The 21305-nt window shown below is 38.5% G+C and overlaps 1 protein-coding gene across 17 annotated transcripts in view; it reads left to right on the top strand.

Moving 5' to 3' along the window:
- The first annotated feature begins 380 nt into the window (after positions 1-380).
- WDR7 (WD repeat domain 7) overlaps positions 381-21305 on the top strand; it is a 172634-nt gene continuing 151709 nt past the window's right edge. For 14 of the 17 annotated variants that reach the window (XR_003254270.1, XR_003254271.1, XR_003254272.1 and 11 more), the window contains exons 1-5: positions 12275-12446; positions 13669-13775; positions 14771-14849; positions 15436-15610; positions 17931-18007. Coding sequence is in view for 14 of the 17 variants with exons in the window: in XM_026070099.1 (XP_025925884.1) it covers positions 12288-12446; positions 13669-13775; positions 14771-14849; positions 15436-15610; positions 17931-18007 (597 nt within the window). In the remaining 3 variants the exon portion in view is untranslated. Of the gene's footprint in view, positions 442-470; positions 492-6544; positions 6698-7354; positions 7434-12274; positions 12447-13668; positions 13776-14770; positions 14850-15435; positions 15611-17930; positions 18008-21305 lie in introns of those variants that run through there. The other 3 variants (XM_026070101.1, XM_026070102.1, XM_026070103.1) reach the window with 3 other exon arrangements.

The following is a 21305-nucleotide window of genomic DNA, read 5'->3' as shown; positions in this document are numbered from 1 at the left end:
AGGGAAGAACTTGCGTCTGAATTAGCTGAGTTTTTCAGTTTTCATTTTGGAAGGCAAATTCCTATTTATTTTGATGGATTTATTTTTGATTATGGGTGTGTTTGGAAGATTGGTCAATATTAGAGTATTTTTATTTAGATTACAGTAATACATCATGGCCAAATCAAGGCATAGAGTCCTGTGCCAAGTCCTATGCAGACAAGTAACCAGAAGACTGTATTGTCTTAGCTTGAAATACAAATATGATATAAAATGCAGCAGTGCAAATTGATCATAGATATTATAGACAGATGAACCAGGATGATGTAGAGATACTGACAGGATGATGTTATTGGAGATGCTCCTGATTTTTATTTTGTTTGTTTTTGTTTTTTTAAGAATTGCAGGCTTGAAGTGATGAATTCTGAATCAACAGATTACATGGGGATAAAAGAAGGCCAGGTGTCCATTCTTGTTTAATCCTTGATCAGCAAAATAAGAAAGACAGTCTGGTTTGTAGTTATTGTTATTATTACCTGGTTTGACATCTCCTGTTCACTTCACATAAGCTTCCATGCAGCTTTGATCAAGTTCGGAATAGTGGTTTAGTTCTCTCCTGCAGATAGGCTTAGTTCTGCTTTAATGAGTAGGGTTAGTGAGGTCAATGCGAAATATTCATAGCAGTTGAATTAAATATGTTGTATGTAGAAAATCAGGGCTTTTGAAAAGAAAGTCCTTATGCCTCTTGGTTATGTAGGGATAAATTGGTTCTCCTTGACGACTGCTTGATTGTTTTGTTGTCAAATGAATAAAGTTGAGTATCAACCTGAATACACTTTACGGTTTAGCTCACCGGCTGCTGTGCAGTTCTGTGGGTTTGTCTGTCCATGCATGTACATGTGCATGCGTGGGGTGGCTCTGACATGAAAACTGCCAGCCTTCCTATCTTTTGGCTAAGCCAGTTTCCTAACTTGGCCACCACCATAAAAAATTCACTTCTTGGTTGTACTGTACAGCAAAGAAAGTTAACTGCATTCTTGGAAATGAGAGCTACTTTACCTGTTTACCTATAATACTCTCTTGGTGAACAATTTCATTTTAAATACTTCTTTTTTATAGGTACATTTCAGCACAAGGTTGCAAATTTTTTTTTTTTTGGTAGTTGCAGTTCAGAAACTTGAGCCAGTAAATGGATCAAGTATGAAGGCATAGTTGTCATTTCCTAATTTTGGTGTTCTGTGCTTACCAGGTGTCTGCTGAAATGCTCGTTATTTGTTACATGTGTCAAAGAGCTGTCTTGATAAATGATTTTACACTGGTTTGTATCATGAGAGCATGGTCCAAATTTTTTTTTAGCTTAAGAGAACTGCAGGGTTTTATTACTGAAAAAGCATTAATATTTAGAAGCTTTCTTAATTCTTTCTCAAACTCATTTTCTTAGATGAACAATATACTAGGAAAGCAAAAACTTGATATTTTGCATTTGATGCCTTTATGATGAATAAAAACAAAATGCAAAAAGACTGAAAATTACTGACAGACCTTCAGAAACAATTTTTAATTGACACAGCAAACTATACTGACCGTTTGCACTTAATAATGGAATTGTTTGTTTAATCACCGTCTACTTAAACAAAGCTATAGATGTCTAAACATTTGGATCCCAATTGCAAAAGATTTCTGCAACTGTGGGTAAATTATCTTAATTTTCTTCCCTCGCCTACCTTAGCCCCTTTTCTTGAGCTCCATGCATTAAATGGAAAAGGCCATTGGTAATAATACTAAAAATTTCAGATTTTATAAAAAGCATTGGATTAGTCAAGTAGAAGACATGCTGCAACAGAGGTGATCTTTTCCAATAAACGTGTGATTGCCTTCATGTAAATGGTTTTAGGAGAGGTGTTAAAATGCTCAGGTAATGTAGTCTCTTGCAATGAAAGATGCTGTAAACATGAAAAGTATTAGGTGTTTAAAACTGCTGCTCACTTGTAAATCTGCAGTCCACTTAGAAGGTTTGTCCTGGTGTCATGGTTGGCAGCCATCTCCATACTTATTGGTGACAAATCTCAATGATAATGTAATTTAAATGGTAGGAAAAGTAGTAGTAATGTGTGGAAAAAATGGGTAGGAGAAGGAATGATTTATTCTTAACCTTTCTGAGCTGCTTTGCACGAACATAAGCACAGTTACATTTTATTTAAAAGCAGGTGTTCAGCTGACAGTCTTTAATGGTTCATTTTGGAACTGTTATATGCTGAGACCAAATATGATACAGAAACATTAATTTCACGGATGTATTTTTTTCCTGACAGATTCTTTTAGCATCCATAAATATCCTAAGATTAATTCTTTAAATGCATGTGCTTTAATCCAAAAAAATGTGTTTTATACATTTCTTCTTTTATATATCTTCTTGGCCTTTTCTGTGCTCTGTCAGAACAAAGCTAGATTTCGTTATTTTTATACTCCTTTCCTAAAAGAAGCGTTCCATTTTCCGGTCCGCTTGCAACCTTTCTGTGCACCTATTCTACCTGAATCTGTCTGTCGCAGGAAATAGGCTCACGCGGAGCACCTGGCTCACTAAGCTCAGTCTATGTAATATTGTACAACAGTGCTGTATCTGAATGTGAAATTACTGAAGCATTCTGTGAGTCCGAGTGTTTTTCTAAATGACTGATACTCTCCTCTCCTTTTGGGGAGATACACGGTGATTTGCTYTAGCCCAGAGCCCAGCCATAGCAGTCAGATGCACAGTACTTCAGACGGTGACCAGGTAACTGAAGTCTAGTGGTGTCACGTGACATCAGTCAAGGTGATGATTACTTATATTTGTGCACATGGAATAAACCTAAGCCAGTTTTCTTTTTGGTGACAGAACTGCTATTACTTCTGTGGTTTTGTAGTTGCAGCAGTTACTGATGTTTTAAAGGTACGTGTGCAAACTGTTAGGACTAAGTATGATAAGAGGGGGAAAAAATCTGTGTGCTTCTGTCAGTCTAGTCTAGGATTTGAAATCCATCAGCAGCGCAAACGAATTGGGCAGTGTGTGTGGTCACCCTGAAGCACCATGTTAATTACGGCTTCTGTTTGTCTTGCCTTGAGATGGCTCCAATACTGTGTTCTGTTTTTCCTTCCCCTCTGTTAGCTCTATGTTTCCTGCTTGCGCAGTGTGTAATGTCATTATCCCTACTTCTTTTTAAATATTTCCTGATATTTTATTATCTAACTGCTGAAATATATTGGGGGGGGAGGGGGAAGCACATGCATGCCAAATGCTGTACTGGCCACAACTGTTTCTCTGCACACGGGGTGTAGAAACAGTACCAGCTGGAGGATTATATCCACTTGCTAGTGACGGTCACAAAACTGGTTTTATTGTCCCAAGGCAATGCAGAGGTGGAAAGTCACTCTCGCTAGCTTCTGGCCTAGCATAAGTTAATCCTCCTTGGGTGCTTTTTCTGTCTGCAAAAATCCTTGTTTTGAATGCTGTTTCAAGGTAAATACCTAATTCTTGAGTCTTGCAAGGTTTAGGGAGGTCTCTAAGCTTGCTAGTCGGCTCTCTTATCTGCAAGCTCTGGGAAAACTTGAGCAAATTACAAGTAAAATGAGGTTTCAAGGACAGTTTGCATACAGGCAGAAGGAGGTTTGTAGATTCTTCTGTCTGTTGCTATCACTTGGCAAGATAAAAAGCGTATGCAATAACAAGACAGGCAAAAATGTTTTTTGAAAATATTAGAATTAGTTTCCAAGTGTAAGTCATGGCAGAGAGTCATAAGCCATATGATCAAAGTTTTGAATTCTGCTGTAGTTTGTATGCAGAATATTTTTGATTAGGTGATATTCTCACTTGCTGCATGTTATTTTTTTTTTTTATATGGCAGATGATGCAGGGGACAAGAAAAATCATGTAAATTATGTGACTCCATTTTTCAATCTGTCATAGAAACAGTTATTTTAAAGTTCTCTGACCTCGTATCTGATTCATATCTGATGTTGTTCCCCCAATTATATTGAACAGTAAGCTACCATTAACTTTAAATTTCCCTGCCTCTGCCTTGTATCTTTATCATCAGCCTTTTTTTGTTGTTGTTTGTTTGTTTGTTTTGAAACTGCTGTGTGTTTTCTGTTTTAATACAGTTCAGTAAGTCAGCTGTGGACAATTTGCCATAACTTATTAAGCATGAAGATGCAGGTTAGTGTTTAGAGGACTGTAGCTTGATAAAGAGGTTTATATGAGAGTCTTTGATTCAGTATTTAGGTAATATGATGTACTTGATTCCATCGCTTTACTCAAACAGGAATTTATCCCAGTTTATCAAATTTGCCTAGGTATCAGCTTTAAACACTGCCATAGGAAGAGTCACTTGACTAGTTTATCACATTAGTATGTTCTAAATTTTTACCCATGTGAGGATTTAAAAATGATGTAATAGTGATATTCTTTCAAATCCTTCTCTTTTACTAATGTAAAAATAGTGAATTTAATCTAATTTTTTTGGATGCTCTGGTAATTTAAGGGATCAGTTTCTCTTTAAATGTGAAGAACACAACTGAAACATTTGTTAGGTGTATATAACTAACTAGAGTATTTTTGAAGATATAGGAGATTTAGTGACAAAGGACGTGGAAAAGGCTGAAGTACTCAGTGCCTTTTTTGCCTTGTTTTTCACTGATAAAGTGAAAATTCATGGGACCAGGCAGTGGCTAGTGTCACTGGGAGGCTCTTCTCTGTCATCTTTGAAAGGTCATGGTGGTCTGGGGAGGTTCCTGATGGCTGCAAAAAGGCAAAGGTCAAACCCGTCTTCAGGAAGGGCAAGGAAGATCTGGTGAACTACAGGCTGGTCAGCCTGACTTCAGTCCCTGGGAAGGCTATGGAGAAGATCCTCCTGGAAATTGTCTTTAAGCACGTGAAGGGCAAGAAGGTGTTTTCAAGGAGCAACTCACGCCTGCCCAGGCTGGTTGCATTCTGTGTCTGATGAGATGGAGCTGCCTCTGGGGGCAAGGGAGAGCAATGGATGTTGTGTGCCTTGACTTTAGTTAGGCCTTTCACACAACCTCCCGCAGCATCCTTATAGCCAAGTTTGTGAGGTGTGGCCTGGAGAAGTGGATGATCAGGTGGGTGGAAGATTGGCTCTCGCGCCAGGTACAAAGGGCTGTGATCAGCAGTGCAGAGCCCAGCTGGCAGCTGGTGACTGGTGTGGCCCCTTGGAGATACTGGGGCCCACACCGCTTAATGTCTTCATCAGTGGTCTGGGCAATGGGACACAGTGCACTCTCAGCAAGTTGATGCTAAACTGGGGGGAGTGAAGGGCAGAGCTGTATTCAAGGGGACCTTGACAGGCTGGAGAAAGGACTGACAGGAACCTCATGAGTTCAGTGGAACCAAATGCAAAGTCCTACATCGGAAATGGAATAACCGAGAGTAGAGGCTGCGGTCTGACTGGCTAGAAAGCAGCTTTGCAGGAAAGGACCTGGGTGTCCTGGTAGATGACAAGCTGACCATGAAGAATTAGCAAGACTGTAGCCAGCAGGTCAAGGGAAGTGGTCTTTCCCCTCTCTTTGGCACTCCCAAGTTTGCATCTGCAGAACTGTGTCCAGTTTGGGGCTCCTCCATGCAAGAAAGACACTGATATACTGGAGCGAGTCCAGTGGAGGGCTGCCAGGATGGTTCAGCATTCATGTTTTGAGATGCATAAAGATAAAGCAGCTGAAAAAATTTGAGATCCAAATTAAAAAATATATCTATTTTACATTTTTCTAGTCATTATGTCTGGTGAAATATGCCCCACTCTCCAGACTATTCTGGTAGATCCTCAGAGAGATGGAAACTTAAGGGTACAGGTAGAGGTTGTCTGGTGTAGGTGGCAGGAGGATGACCCGGCCTTACTTAGCAGGAATACAAGAGAGACCATGAGCTCTAGAGAACTAAGTGGCACCTGCCAGGGTTGTACAGAGGGACTGAAGAAGAAGGGCTGTGATTCCCAGGGCGTGAGTTGAAATAAGCTCCTAAGGCACTTAGGTTTACAGCACTCGCCTGATGAAAAAGTACGTACAAGAGAGAAAAGATCTTAAGTTGTTGGGCAGAGAAAGAAAAAGAGAGAAACTCCACTTTTGTCAAGTCTTTGCATTTATGTATGTTTTGTCTCCTTGAGAAAGGTGATTTGAAAGGGAAGCAAAATAAATACAACTTACACTTTTTAAATTTATATGAAGTAACCCAAACTTGTTCTTTTATTGCATATGTGGGGGAACAAAACCAGGACTCTGGCACTCGTGGAAGTGATAGGGGAAAACTGAACACTCCCAGTGAAGCGGGCAGAGCTTAACTCAGTTTATTTCCCATTAATTTTCCAGCTCAAACTTCCAGTTCCTGTTTCTGCAGAAATAGGCAGTTTATTCAGAAAGGTATAAATAACTAAATATGGGGTTTCATGTGTGATGATTCACTTCATGCTTTTGTTGATAGGTACAGTGTTTATTTGCTAATGTAGTTTGTCGTCACTGATGTAAAAAAAAATACATATTGATTGTTTACAGACATTAAATGAGTTTTGGTCTTTGCAGGGGATGTATTTAGTGTTCACCAGTGATGGAGAAGCGTTGTTCTTTGTAGACTGAGTTCTTCAGCTGTTAAGATGTGGTACTTGTGGTACTTTCTGAAAATGAAGTTTTTACTGAAGGCACTGCGATACCATAATAAAAAACTAGAAGGAAAGAGGTAGCTTTTCTTTTTACTCTCCCTCCCAAGGGTTGATATTAAATATCCTAAGAATTATGTTTCTCTCTTTTAGATAAAAAGTTTTGAAATGTGTATGTGTGTAAGCCTTTAAAATGTATTTTGATATTAATGTTTTCAATACTTTCTCTCACATTTTTCTGTATGGAAAATATAAAAAACATTGGGCTATTTATATGTGTTAGCACTTTTGTATGTTGTAATATCCTTTTCTTTCCTTGTGAAAATTCAGGTGGTTGTTAAGTATGTATCTATAATGCTGTCAAATTTAAAGTTTTTAAAGTAGTTTGGTAAAGCAGTAAGCTTACTGTAAAATTGCAAAGAAGAAGTAATTGTGTGCTCTGATAGGGGAGCTTCTGTATTTATTCAAAAGTGCAGTTATTTGCATCACTGAGATAAGCATAAATATGATTAGATAAATAGTATGATTTGTTCCCTGAACTATGAACAATAAGAAATGAAATGGATGAGAAAAGAGGTTTTTATGTTGCTCATCAGCATTTATAGCTGATGCACTCCTAGATTTTTCAGCTTTAAAACTATTGAGGGATTATTATATTATCCTTTTTAGAAAAATACCGGTTCGTAGATTACATTAATGGTCAAATATCTTTTGCTGTCATTAAAAAAAAAAAAAAGAAGAAGAAGAAGACTTGGAAGCGTGGTGATACCAGTGGTTTTAAGATTACTGCTAAGCCAATACGTCTTCCGGTCACAGGTAAAAAGAATGCACTGTATATTTTATGTGCAGGAGACTGTAGCTGTAGCATCCTTCAGGATTCATTTTGGTGTGGTTTTGACTTTCCAGCCTACAGTAGTTGAGCTACTGAGGGGAATTTTTTGGAAGTAGTGAGGGAAGAACCCTTTGGAAAGGAACTTGTAACTCGGTTGTTATTTAAGGACTTTAATATGGCTATCTAAATGAAATTTCCATCTCTACACGTTTCTCAGCATGTCTTTCATTTCAGGAATACAAAAATTGGGTGGCAAAAAACTTAAATTGTTTTTATACGATTTCATTTTTGTATGATGTCTGGACATGTTTTATTTCTGTTTTTCATGATATTTTTCTGATTAAATCACTATATATCAAGTATTTTTAGAATTGTAACTCTTTAGTTAACAGGTATGCAATCATTAGTAAGGTCACTGTATCCTTTAAGAATTTTTATTGTTTACAGTTCTGTATTGTGATCATGCAGACAGGGAACAATTGATCTGCTATTATGTAACAGTTAGCAATACATTTTCAGGCATGTTTTAAAAATACTAATTGTAGTGTAGCTTGTAGAATGTTATAATAGATTACGTGCTCGACCTTTGGTCTTTGCTTATACTTTTTCATTAAATAATAGCTCTTTGTAAAAGAGTTCCTACTAAACATAGCGTAATCAGATGCAAGAAATGAGTTGACATAAAATGACATTTCGTGGTAAGTGGTAGTATTGTTTTCATGATTTGGATTTTGTGAAAAACTACAGTGCCTCTCTCTTTCCAGAAGTTTGAGACTTGGTACATGCAGCAGGTCCTGTAACCTCTTTCACAAGAATCATCCTTTTTTCACTTTATGATTTCCAATACTTAGCTATTCATTATTCTACTATTCGCTGTCTTCCCTTCCCCCATTTTTCCATGTACGTTGTCATGTTTGATTTCTCTCGCTGCAGAGGTTGTTTGCTCTAGAAATACAGGCAGCGTTTGTCGAAACTAGTATGAAATTACTGTCTTGAAGAAATTGCACTGTAATTTTTATATTCATGAGAAATGATAACTTATGTGACTCCATATAGCATAGAAAAAAATATATTAGTAAAAACTAGACTTCTGTTTTGAAATAGAAGGGATTTTTGATGCAGAAGCCCTTATTTAGTATAGAAGTCAACACTGGGAATGATGGGGGTGTGTAAGATCAAAAAGTCAAATTCATGTTTGGTACAAGTAAGATCTATGTAGTTGCCTCTGCTTATATCAAATTTGAGTTTGTCTGAAAGGGGATCATTGAAACCTTGAATAATAGTTTTCAAAAGAACTGGAGATGATTGAACTAAGTTCCAACAGCTTTCATGAAATTCCGAAGCTCAGGCTTGCACTTCCCCCGGGAGAAAGGCAGGCAGAAGTCCCCTGTGATGCGGTGGCTGGTGTGAGCGGTCGCTCAGCCACCGCCAGCTCGCTGGCTTGCGATAACCTCGCTTCTGTACCCTGGCGCCGGGGCACGGAGGGCAGCTTGGTTAGCGCCGCGGGAAGTCGAGTGGCAGGAAACCTGGCTTAGGTACAGGGTGGTCTTGTCCCCCCCCCCCCCTTTTTCATAGATAAGAATATTTTCCTTCTTTTGAAATGCTCTAAAAAAAGTTTGCATCTCTGTGGACAAATGCAAATGTTACTCCATCACACAAGCAAGAAAAATACATATGTCTATATAAAGACATGAAATATATGTTTTAAAAGTTTCTTCAATGATTTCTGCCTGTGTCTGACTTGCTTATACTCCTGTAAATCAGAAATTCTGTTCTGGTGTGAGCTATAGCAAGTTCAGAACATAAACCTCTACAAGATAGTACACAAGGAGCATCTCCGTTATTTGGCAAAACAATGTTCCCCATTCGTTCATCATGAAATACTGCAAGCAATAACTTTCCATAACTCAAACTTTTACTTTGGCTTAGAAGAGCAACTACTGCAGCTCTTCTTGAATCTGGAATAAGAGACCAATAACAAAATGTCAGTCATTCCTGACACATTTTCTCTGCTTGATGGTTGCATTTACTATTTTTCATTTGTTCCTTAGCAAGTAATAGCACCTGAAATAAGTGACATATGTAAGATCTATTTATAAACTTACCATTGGTATGATCTAGATATAACTTAAATTCTAGCATTTTTATTTATGAAATATAGAATGCACCTAAAAAGTATACCCAAAACAATCTTGAACTCGGTCAGTTTACTGGGAAGTAAAAGAAAATATTGTATTTTACTGTTTACTCTTCCTCTGTGTAGGCTCTCTCACGGGTGGTTGGTTTAAACGCGTTCCATGCCAAAGGGGAGATGGGCAGTTTAGATAGCTCCTGTTTACATCAGTCCTGTCCCAGCCAAAGAGCTGGAAGTAAGTTGACAAGCTCGGCGCAAGCAAGCTTTCACTCTGGCCGAGTCAAGGACTGTAGCTTATGAACACGTTTAAATGAGCTGTAAGCTCAGAATATTGCTAACATAAACAGTGTTTTGTTTTTGCACTTAAACCTTGTGCAAATCCTCCTAATTGCTTTTTTATTATTTCAATTTCTGTGGTGTTTTCTATTTCTCTGAAGTTATAATTCAAGCACTTTTGTTCTCCATTTCCCRATCTCCAAGAAAATTTTGGCTTTGTGACAGATAAAAACAATTATCCAGGTTATTTGTGTCAGTATATTTATAAGATATTAAACGCTGGCACAAAGACAGGATGTTACATAACATTGCCTGTTGGACAGTGGCCAGAATCTAGTCCTTGTGGCAAACYGTGGTGATCAGAACTACCTTCAGATATTGTACAAGCACATTTAGCATGGGCATGGTTCCTCAGGAGACTTCTGCTTGAGTGGCTGGCTAGCTGTTGCTTTGTTTTTAAATACAACCTGACTCTTTAAATAAATAAATAAAACCCCATAGGTGTCCATAGATGAACTTTACAAAAATCATCAAATCTACTAGCTGAGCCAGTAAGTTTGGTAGATTGGTAAAGGTCTTACTGTAGTGCCACTGAATTTTTATTTGCCAGGTTCCTCTTTTCTTTTCTTTTTTTTTGGCTTGGTTCAGGAGTGTTAGCAAAGCTCTCACAACAGACCCCCACCCTACCTTTTCTTGCAGCTGCGCAATGCTTCTGCCCTCGGTGAGAAGTGCAGTTGAGCCGGCAGTGGAACGCAGCAGTTAAACTTAAAGGTTTTTCTTTGGTTAGAGCCCTTGAATCGGCAGGGCTGTAGGCCCGGAGTGCTGCGGAGGCTGGAGCAGGGAGCAGAGGAGGATGTCTTGTAGAAGTGAGACCAAACATGGTACAGCAGTTCTGTTGAGGGTAGTTATTTTTCTAAGTTGAAACGTGCTGTGGCACAACTATTAATTTTATATTTTTTTATTTTAAAAGATTTTTTCACCTGATAACAGAAGAGTAGAGAACTTCATATATCCTTAATGATAGCTTAGTAGCCTTTGCTCCAAGATGCATGCAATATATATTTATTTATTTATATAATGTTTATATATATATAGCCTCTCCCTGCTTGCTTCTTATGGCTGGACTGCACGTTCTTGAGATTTCCTTGAACATCTTGGAGATACTTGGAAGAGTGGGGTCAGTTGTCACAAAATGACTGGATTACATGAGTATATCGCCCTTATTGAACAAAACTTGACAACATGAACCCTGAAGTGCCATAAAGCAGGGGATAAACTGAAATAACTCTGTTCCTACCTTTAAAGTCTTGGTCTTTAAATCTGTACAGTTCTGGTTTGGAGTTTAGCTCATGGTGGTTGGCAGTGCTGAAGAAACGAGGAAGCGGGAGGGGTGGGCTGCAGCTGCTGTGTTCGTCCCTGTCCTCTCTTTCTTTAGTTACAGAGTTGACAGTGCTAGTGATGGTTTTTTCTGCCTACCACCACATCTGTTGATATTGCATGTTCTGATTTCTTTTCCCTTCTCGGGTAGACTATAGATGCAGCTCTTTAGCCACCGTTACTGGGGAGGTGGAGGGTTGAATACATTTACCATCAAGGCTTAGAAACCAAAAACTAGAAAATTCAAAGCTTTCATATGACTTTTAATTAAACTATTTCTATTTTTAGTTACCTTTTGTTTGTTTGTTTAGGTAGTCCCTTTAGCTGTGTGTGAAAGGGTAAAAACAATAAGGTAAAGAGAATTAATGAAGGGATTGCAATAACCTTGAGCTGTTTTCCAGCTCCAACTTCAGCTAATACAGGATATTATGCATTTCAGCATAAATACCATTTTAAAAGGTTAGGTTGATGTGACACCGTTCTAACTGAAAAATATTTTTGGAAAGTGTATAGTGATGCGTAGAAAGCACCAGACCCTATTTTTGGCTAAGGTCATCCCATTTGATAAGTGGGGATGGATTCTACTGATTGGGCATGGAATAGCTGTTACAACCCTGGGTCTGGAAGCATTTGCTGCCCCAGAATTATTTTAAGAAGGCTGATATTGGCAAAAGTGCCTGTGTAAGTAGGGAAATGCCGCTTCGAAAAATCTCTTTTGCAAAATATGTAAGAAACTAACATGGTGAAGTTTTAATACTATCACAGTTCATTGCATTTTTCACATGACTGCTTAAAGAATATATTATTCAATCCCTATGTTAGCTATGAAGAGGCACATACTCGCCAGTGAGAGAAGAGTTGATTATATATTGTACTTTATTTGAAGAATGGCATATATAGTGATTATTTCTCATGTGTAACATATTTACAATCGCTTCCGACTAGTCTTTAAGCTTTTTGGGTGGATGAGGCGGCAGTAAGTGCCGAAAAGGCGTACCTGCYGAGACCTGATGCTTATAATCTTGATTGAATTCGCAGGTGTGAAAGCAAAATGGCCGGAAACAGCCTCGTTCTGCCCATCGTCCTCTGGGGGCGGAAAGCCCCCACGCACTGCATATCCACGCTGCTGTTAATGGACGACGTGTCGATGATTGTCACGGGGTGTCACGACGGACAAATATGTCTCTGGGACCTCTCTTTAGATTTAGAGGTAAGTCTATACTCCAAGTATAACTTTAATTTGCGTCGTATTTCAAGTGTTTACCGTTGCTGCCAAACTGATTTTTATTCTTTGATATTATAGTATCCATTCCAGTGTTGTTTCTACACTCTATTCATGTATTCTACCTCCCTCTCTTAAAATGAGGCCTGGAGCTGACGGTACATGCTTCCAGTAGTGAATAGTTCAGATTAGAAAGAGGCATTTTCACTCTTTAACTTTGCTGCTGCAGTAGTAAATTCTTGAAGTAATGATTTCCTCTTTCTGGATGTTGGAGATGCCCTAAACTGATAGTTACTTTCAGGTTTAGCTGCTTAATATTTTGTGAAAACAGATTTCTGAGATCAGCTGACGGTATTTAGAGGGCTTTTTAAGGTTGTTACTATTTTATTCGAGCTCTGTTTCCCATGAAAACCAAATGAGAAAAAGCTCTGCTACTAGAGGTAAAGATTGCTGATTAGTTAATGTGTATCAGTTTCTGCCCTTGAGTTGAAATCTGCCAGTGTCCATCTTGAAGATGAGGTAGTAATTTGGTTGGATACAAATAGTTTTAAACCCTTGGGATGGAGGAGAAAAACAGTCCTTTCCTATAAAATCAAACATGTTTCAGGCAAGGGTTATACTGAAAAATCCCAATCTCTGAGTTACCCCCATAAATTATGTTAGTGTCTAATATATTTAACAGTATTTAACGAGAAACAACTGGAGAAAGGGACTATTTCTAGAAAGGGCAAATAAATAAAGGGCAGGTTTCTTTTTTATCTTTAATCTATGAATGGACTTTTATGTAAAATTATTTATAAATGTAAAGGGTCGTGAAGTATACTTGATTTGGGGAAAGACTATTGTTGTTGCAGTATAGCTCAAATTTTTCTTTTGACTTAGGCCAAATTCAGACTATGATTTAAAATTATARATAGAATTAATTTTACACAAAATGATTTTTTTCCACAAATTAGCATTACAGTGTTAGTTAGAAGCTGGTTCTTTCACATACTGTACCAGTATGCTGTGCAAACTTTTTTAAGATTGTATTTCTACAGCTGTGCTAATAAAGTGTGTGTGTATATACATAAACACATTTATATATACTATATATAAATTCATATATATGATATATATAGTATAAAACAGAAATTTGGAATGCCTATGTTCTAGGTAAGTAATAGTGCCTATGTTATTTTTGCTTTATGTTTTATTTCTCTGATTCTAGATTAATCCCAGAGCTCTGTTGTTTGGTCATACAGCCTCAATTACTTGTTTATCGAAGGCCTCTGCTTGCAGTGAAAAGCAGTATATAGTGAGCGCATCAGAAAGCGGGTGAGTTTTCTGAAGATTTATTAATATGCAGATCTGTTAAATAATGGAAATAGAGGGTATAGAAGAGATTGGGTTGCTTACATCCATTTCTTTTCATTCTGAGTTTCTCATCCACACTGTTTTTTACTTAGTCTAATGTCTGAGGCATTCGTAGGTATCCCAAATGATGGGACTTCTCCAGTGTAAATACTGAGTGTGGTGTGGATTTTAGATCCATGGTCTGAAGGAGGATAGAGGTGTGCCTGAGGTCTTGGAGGGTTGCCTATATTATTTGTTGCACCTTAGGATTCAGTGGCAGGACACAGCACAGTTGTGTATAAAGTAATCTGTGCTGCTTCAGATATAATTTATGTTCGGATGGATAAAGAAATGTATGAGGTTGTCAACTGCAGTACAGGTACTTCTGTGTTTTCTGTCATCCTTTTGCTTGAGTGACTTTAAGTTCAGCTGTGGGTGGACACCTGTGTTTTGCTCCTTTCCTCTGCTTATCCAAGACCTGCTTCTTGAGTAGAAGCAAGCTTAAGTCCTAATACACCTGGTTGGCAGGAAATGATTCCTGGACCTCTGAAGTAAACTTCAGTGTTCGCTGCCATGTGATTAAAATACTATTTTCGGTAATATGGTTTTCTCCCTTACAAATATGGAAAAAGTAAGCTAATCTTTGAACATCTCAGGGGAGGCACTAGAAATATATAATAATTTGAAATATTTGTGAGAGAAATCAAGCGTTCTAAGTTACACACTTACATTTACTTGGTATTGATGGTTTATGATGAACCATAGCATTTTACTCATTTCCCCTCATAACTGTGCTAGGGAAGCAGAGTTTGTTTAGATTATGATGGAAGGACTGGAAATTTTGAGTTTCTTTTATAAAAATACAAATTGTCTAGTCACTAACAGTTGTTTAAGTTTCTCCCAATATAAATGATTCTTAAATTCTTGGAAAAATGAAATATTTTGGATGTAGTTGTAATCTGTCTTTTGTATTTTAGGGAGATGTGTCTGTGGGATGTGAATGATGGGAGATGCATAGAGTTTACTAAATTAGCCTGTGCACATACTGGCATACAGGTTAGTGCTTTGTGTATGCTTGGGAAGTTCTACTATACATTGTATAGCATGGAAACTGTAGCTCCATTATTAAAACAAGGCTGGGTTTTTTTGGAAGCTTAACAATGATATTTTATAAGATACTGCAATATGCCAATACAGCTTATGCCATATTCTGCATTATCAAATACCCTCAAGCTGAAAATGTGCTTTACTTCAACTTTTGAAAAAGATATGCCATAATTAATACATCAGAAAGGCTGGAGAGAATGGAGGAAAAGGAGATGTTAAGAGAGGAGTAGTGGGAGGGGGAGGTGGGAGGGGAAGGATGATCTTCACAGGGAAGGTTGACACGGCCTTCCCTCAGCTACGGGAGCTGGGCATGGAGGCAAAGGATTGCCTTGAGGAGATAACAGGAGAAAGGAGGGCCTCTGCAAAAAGTTTCCTTGATATTACTTGCATACACAGAATTCCCACTGGTTCAGTGGCATTTTTTTAAACAGGTAGCCATTAGAATGTATTTATGAAATTGTGATTTTGATTAAAAATAAAGAAGTTGATGCCCCACGTGGAGTATAACCTCTGTATTTTGTTAATATCCATTTAGTTTTACCAGTTCACTGTTGGGACTCAGCGTGAAGGGAGACTGTTATGCCATGGACATTATCCAGAAATTCTTGTTGTGGATGCTACCAGCCTTGAAGTTCTTTATTCCTTATTATCAAAGATATCTCCTGACTGGATCAGCTCCATGAGTATCATTCGATCCAACAGAACACAAGGTAATTATTTTTGTTGCTTTTATTATGGCTTTGCCTCCCTGTAAGAGAAATACTATTTTCAACAACCTGGGGAGGAACTAGCATGTTACTTCTTGCCTCTTTCTCCCATTTGAGTAATGAAGATGGTCTTGTCCAGTACCCATTAAGTACTAACCTTTTTAAAAAGCAATGTATATATATTTATTCCTAGTCCCTGAAAAGGGGACTGGAGTGTCTCCCATACAAGGAGAGGCTGAGAGAGCTAGGATTGTTTAGCCTCGAAAACAAGGCTTGGGGGAGATCTTATCAATGTTTATAAATACCTGATGGGAGGATGTGAAGAGGACAGGGCCAGACACTTTTCAGTGGCACCCAGTGGCAGGATGAGAGGGAATGAGCACAAACTGAAACACAGGAAAATCAAATTAAGCACAAGAAACACTTTTTTACTGAGGGGGTGATTGAACACTGGAGCAGGTTGCCCAGAGAGGTTGTGGCATCTCCATCCTTGGCGATACTGAAACCCACCTGGACGTGGTCCTGGGCAGGCTGCTCTGGCTGACCCGGCTGGACCAGGGGATCTCCAGAGTTCCCAGCCAGCCCCAGCTGCTCTGTGATTCTGAGGCTGCTTTAATATCTCTTCAGAGAGAAGACCTGATAACCTTTAATGCTTTTAGTATTGTCTCTGTTGCTGTTCCACCAGATGAGAATTGTAGCTCTGCTTATATTCAAATGCTTTCTCATGAACAGAACCTCAATTCTAGCCAAATTCAGTGTGTGTATGTGCGTGCCCACATGCACACGCGTGTGTGTCCAGTGCACAACAGGTTCCATGTTCACTTAGTAAATAATGAATAGTTTTGTTCTCTCCTTCAATGTATGCACGTGTTGAAACCTGGAGAACAAGGTGATTCCTTGTTTTCTCTTTGAGAACTGAGAAAGAGTTTGGGAGCGCTGTGCTAGCAAGAGCCTCTAAGCTGACACAAGACTGGAAGAAAGGCTGCAAGCACTCCAAGTGCTAAGGCTGTCGTCTTTAGTAGTGTGGTGTGTAGTACGCATCGAGATCCTTTAGTGGCTTTAGTGATTAGTGGCTTTATGAAAAGCACTGTCGTAATACTTTGGAAGCTGTTGTGGGAAATGTGTAAGGAGTTTGGTGGTTAAAGTACACAGTAGGTTTATATGTCCGGAGAAGCTGGCAGAAATACTGCAGTATTGTAACCATTGCTGGAGAAGGGGAAAGAAACCTGAAGGCTGTAGAGGGAGGAACTTTCTCTAAATGTGATGACGGTCAATTTAGTGGAGAGGTATGTGGGTAGACTCCGTGTTTGGAAGTGGGTTAGTTGACATGATTTGAAGCGATACCCTTCCACACATCTGTTTTGCCTGGTTTGTATTACTTTGGGCTTTAAATTCTGGCAGCTAAGGAGCAGGGATGACTCGTTCAACTGGTCCTGTTCTGGAGGCTGTAATTCCTGGGGGGGGGGGGGCGGCGTGAGTAAAAGTCTCAGGGATTACTGTTTCAGGTTATTTAACTAAATCTGCTACTGAATGCAGGTCAGCAAACTTACTTCCGAAGGGTGGGTTCCTCTGGGGAAGAAACACTGAGAAAAGCATTCTGAAGAAAGGAGAGATTTTTATTTTGAGCAGTTTGTAAACTAAGAGTGTTCCCAAAGCCCTGGCGTGGGAAAACTCCATTGCTGACCCCCAAAAACTGTCTAAGTTACTGGAGTAACTGCAAATGAACTCTGGTGTTAAGTCTTTTCAGATATTGGCTTTCATTTTATTTCTTGTTTTGTAATTGATTTCATATTTGGTAATCAAGAAGCTGCCTCTTGATTTGATGGACTTTCTGTCTTAACACCGGACTTCTCTGGTATAAATGGGAATCTCTAGAAAGTTTGACCAGCACAAAATGTGCTTCTTTCCTGAAGGTAATGAATCTAATACAGTAATTTTGAAAGAAGCTCTCTGGGAACCTCCAACCCAAAACAACTGGGAATACTCTTCCACCCCTCTGCCCCTTTCAGTTATAGACTTAGGTATTAATTAGGAGAACTTGTCCCCTTTCATGATGGGAATGAGCCTCTAAACATAAAACCAGTGTGTGTGTGCGTGCGTGTGCATGCACGCATACTTACTTGCAGCATACCGATTCACAAATAAACATTTGTTTTTGAAGAAAATATTTGGTTTTGAAGCAAATACTTCAAGAATGTTTTGATAAACTTTAATATTGAGTTATTCTTGTGTGTTTTTGTACTCAGATATGCACAAATGTGCAACAAAATGGAAAAGTTCTTGTGTTTATCAATCTAACTTTTTTGCATTTCTCTTTCTCCAGAGGATACCGTTGTCGCTGTCTCAGTGACTGGCATTCTGAAAGTGTGGATAATAACCTCCGAAGTTAGTCGCATGCAGGTAACCAAAGGCTTCTGAACTGATGGTGTTTGCTGGGCACACCAATATCAACTGTTAACTCGCATACATTTTTCTTAAGTCTTGTTGTGATGGTGAGAGAATCTTAGTCCTTTTTCCTGTTCTTCCATATGCCTAGTAATATTATGATTTTTTTTTACCCTCCAAAAATGAACTTCCTTAATCTTGCTTAACCAGTTCTCCAGATTACTAACAGAATTCTTGATGAAGATGCTTTTCTTTTGTCTTACATCTCACGCTCACAGAACTGACTTCAGAGTTAAGAACCTCTAATTTAAAATTAAGAAACTTTAATCTCTAATTTCTAGAAATCTTTATTTTTATTTGTAGCATTTAATTATTTGTTAGATACAAATTTTTTGTCTGTTGGCTTTTAATTTTTCCCTCTTTAAATCCTGTTCTTTCCTTGAGTCATCTTGTGCATTTCACAGGATTTTTGACTTCCAAAGAGAATTTAGTAACTAAAGATTTTTTTTACAGTAATATTTAGCATTCCAGACTGAGATGGATACTATATGTATACAGACAAAATGTGACAAAACGTCATGTGATACAGACAAAATTCATACATTAAAGAGCTTGCAGTCTAAGTATTCTTCGGTCAAAACAGATGATATTAATAAATAGTTGTTTACTTGTATAGAAGAAGTAGGGTACCAAGTTGAAACTTACTGTGTATTGCACAGGAAGTGTATGTCTTTTAATATGGTGGTGAAATTATAAAAGTCACCATGTGATTTTATCACAATACCCGTGTTTTTTGTTTTTTTTTTAAGTTCTACCATTCCATTTTTTTATGTTCTTAAAGATATCTGTACTTAATTTTTAATTTTTACTGTAGTTTTATATTATTATTCTTATGGATAATTATTATATAACTTTTAAAAGAAATTCCTATTTTCTTTGAGAAAGGTAAAGAAGTGAGAAGTGGAGGTGTTTGAAGGGCTTGCAGAGCAAAGGATACAATTTTTAGGAATTTTCATTATTAGTGGTTATCTACAGCTAACTCTTTGGGGGGGGGGGCAATTTTTGCCTTCCTGTGTACTAATCAAGAAAAGGCCCTGTTGGAGATTTGCCACGCTTCTCATAGACTTCTTGCAAATTAGCTGTTCACAGAAACCTCTTGTAAGAGATGTATATTGCTTGGATACTTTTACAGATGTTTAGCAGCTATGAGAATATAATTTTATTATATATAGAAAAAGTCAGTTTTCTGATTTTAGAAATGTTTACAGCACAAAAGCAACATAGTTTGAATTAGCTTAGAAGATCAATATAATGGAATTTCTTGCTTTTCATCCTATCAGGGTACCTCAAAGTCATTATTCAAATTTTTTTGTTTCATAGTTTCATCATAGTTGAAATTATATTTGATTTCAGATCATTTCAGAGCATTTTCTGGAAACCCTTGTCATGCAACTAGTAGTATTCTAACTAATATCACATTTAAAAATTACATTAAAAATAAAGGCGTTAGCAACAGAGAGTGTTGGCTGTTCCTAAAATAAGAAACACAAAGTCATAACTGAACAGAAGCTTTATCGTAGTCTATTTGGGATATTGGGAACCCTGGAAGAGTGAAATCGGAGCTGAATCTACTTAGTTTCCACTGACTACCTGAAAGCAGGGTAATTCACTGAGAGTGACAGTACTAAATAGGCACCGCTAATCTGCCCAGCTGGGGAATTTGTTAGACTTAAGTGACCAAGCAGGATACCACGTGTTCTTGCAGATCTTCTTATGAGGAATGATAGAATGAGAACTGCTACAAGTGTTGGTTTTTCCGTGGAAGCTGGCCATCTGTCATCTTATGGAACACAGAGGAGTCCCTTTTCCGTTACATCTTCTCTGTCATCTTCCTAAATTGAGCTTGAGCAAAAAAAAATTCACCTGGGTGTTTTCTTGTTATCTGATTTCCATAGGTATGGGGGGTTTTTTTGTGTGTGTAGAGACTGTCAATTTTAAATATTTGTCTTTATCATACTCTCTGAGCACTTAACTGTTGCTGTGTATGAATGCGTGTAGGACAGAATGTTTACTTGCTGTTCTTAAGATGAGAAAAAAATATTCCAGGAAAATAGTATTTTGTCAGAGATCTGTGACAGAGCAAGGAGCTGAACCTGGGACATCAGAGTCCCCAATTCTGCCCTATTTGCTTGGCTAAGCTGACTTCCTCTACCCAGTCTTAATAAGGTTTGGGTTTTAGCTGGTTTCATAAGGCTCTGTTTTCATAAAGTGAATGGAATTGCACAGACAGGTTGCTMTATACACCTCCTGTTTAATGCATTCAGTCTGTAGCCTTCTGGTTGTTTCAGCTCAGGTTTTCATAACCGTGTATGACTGGAGCGGTACAGACCCAAGAAAACAGGAGTGAATTACCAAACTTTTCAGATGATGAAGGGCAATCTGGGTTCACATCTGCCTGGTGAGGTACATTCCCAAGTAACTGCATTGCTGTATCTATGGCAGTCTTCAATATATTTGAAAATTGCCCCCCACCCCCAGGGCATAGCTTCTTAAGTAATCAAGTAGTTTCAATGCCCAAAATTAAATAAATATATATGATACGATGTGCATGGCATAGCCAAGCAATTTGATATATGTACCTTTTATTTTTTTCTTCTTTCTAGTGCAAAGCTTTGTATTCATGTTGTTGCTGGCAGTTCTTGTTAATATTCTCATCAGGTGTTAGAGGAAAAGATTTGGAGCAGACAAGTCACCACTGTCCTTCAGGGTATCCCAAGTCAGAGTGAAGATGGACAGTCAGAGTTTGCAAGTGAGGATTAACTTGGGAGCTAGTTCACGTGTTTTCTGGATCTGGACAGGTTAGCAGTAACCACGCTCGATGTAACCGAGAGCGAAGGTTTTGCTGAGTTGGGGCTAGCAGGATTCCAGAGGAGTTTTCCCTGTTGGCCCAGGTTAGTCAAGGTGCAGCATCAACCTGGCAGACCGGCCTCATGCCCCTAACTCAGTAGAGGGGGTAGTGCCCAGTGGGTAAGATGCCTTGCTATTTGATAGCGCCGGGTTGAATCTCAGCAGAACGTGGTCAGCAGTGGCTGAATCTTAGCCTCTAGCCAAGGGTCAGACTGCTGCAGAAAACTGAGACGTGAGCTGGTGGACAGGAGTTGGGGCAGGAAATGGGCTTGCAGATTCAGCGGTTCAGGTCTCCAGCTCTGCTGACTTGCTGGACACTATTTGCACCTGATTACGGCTGTATACAAATGTTCTCTAAACAAAAATAATGACCTCTTGTTTTTTCCGGTTGATGTCTCTTTTGTGT

This window comes from Apteryx rowi, unplaced genomic scaffold, assembly GCF_003343035.1.
Source record: "Apteryx rowi isolate R43461 unplaced genomic scaffold, aptRow1 scaffold_304, whole genome shotgun sequence".
Taxonomy (NCBI): Eukaryota; Metazoa; Chordata; class Aves; order Apterygiformes; family Apterygidae; genus Apteryx; species Apteryx rowi.
Note: the sequence above shows the minus strand (reverse complement) of the source record. Positions and strands in the feature narration are given on the sequence as shown.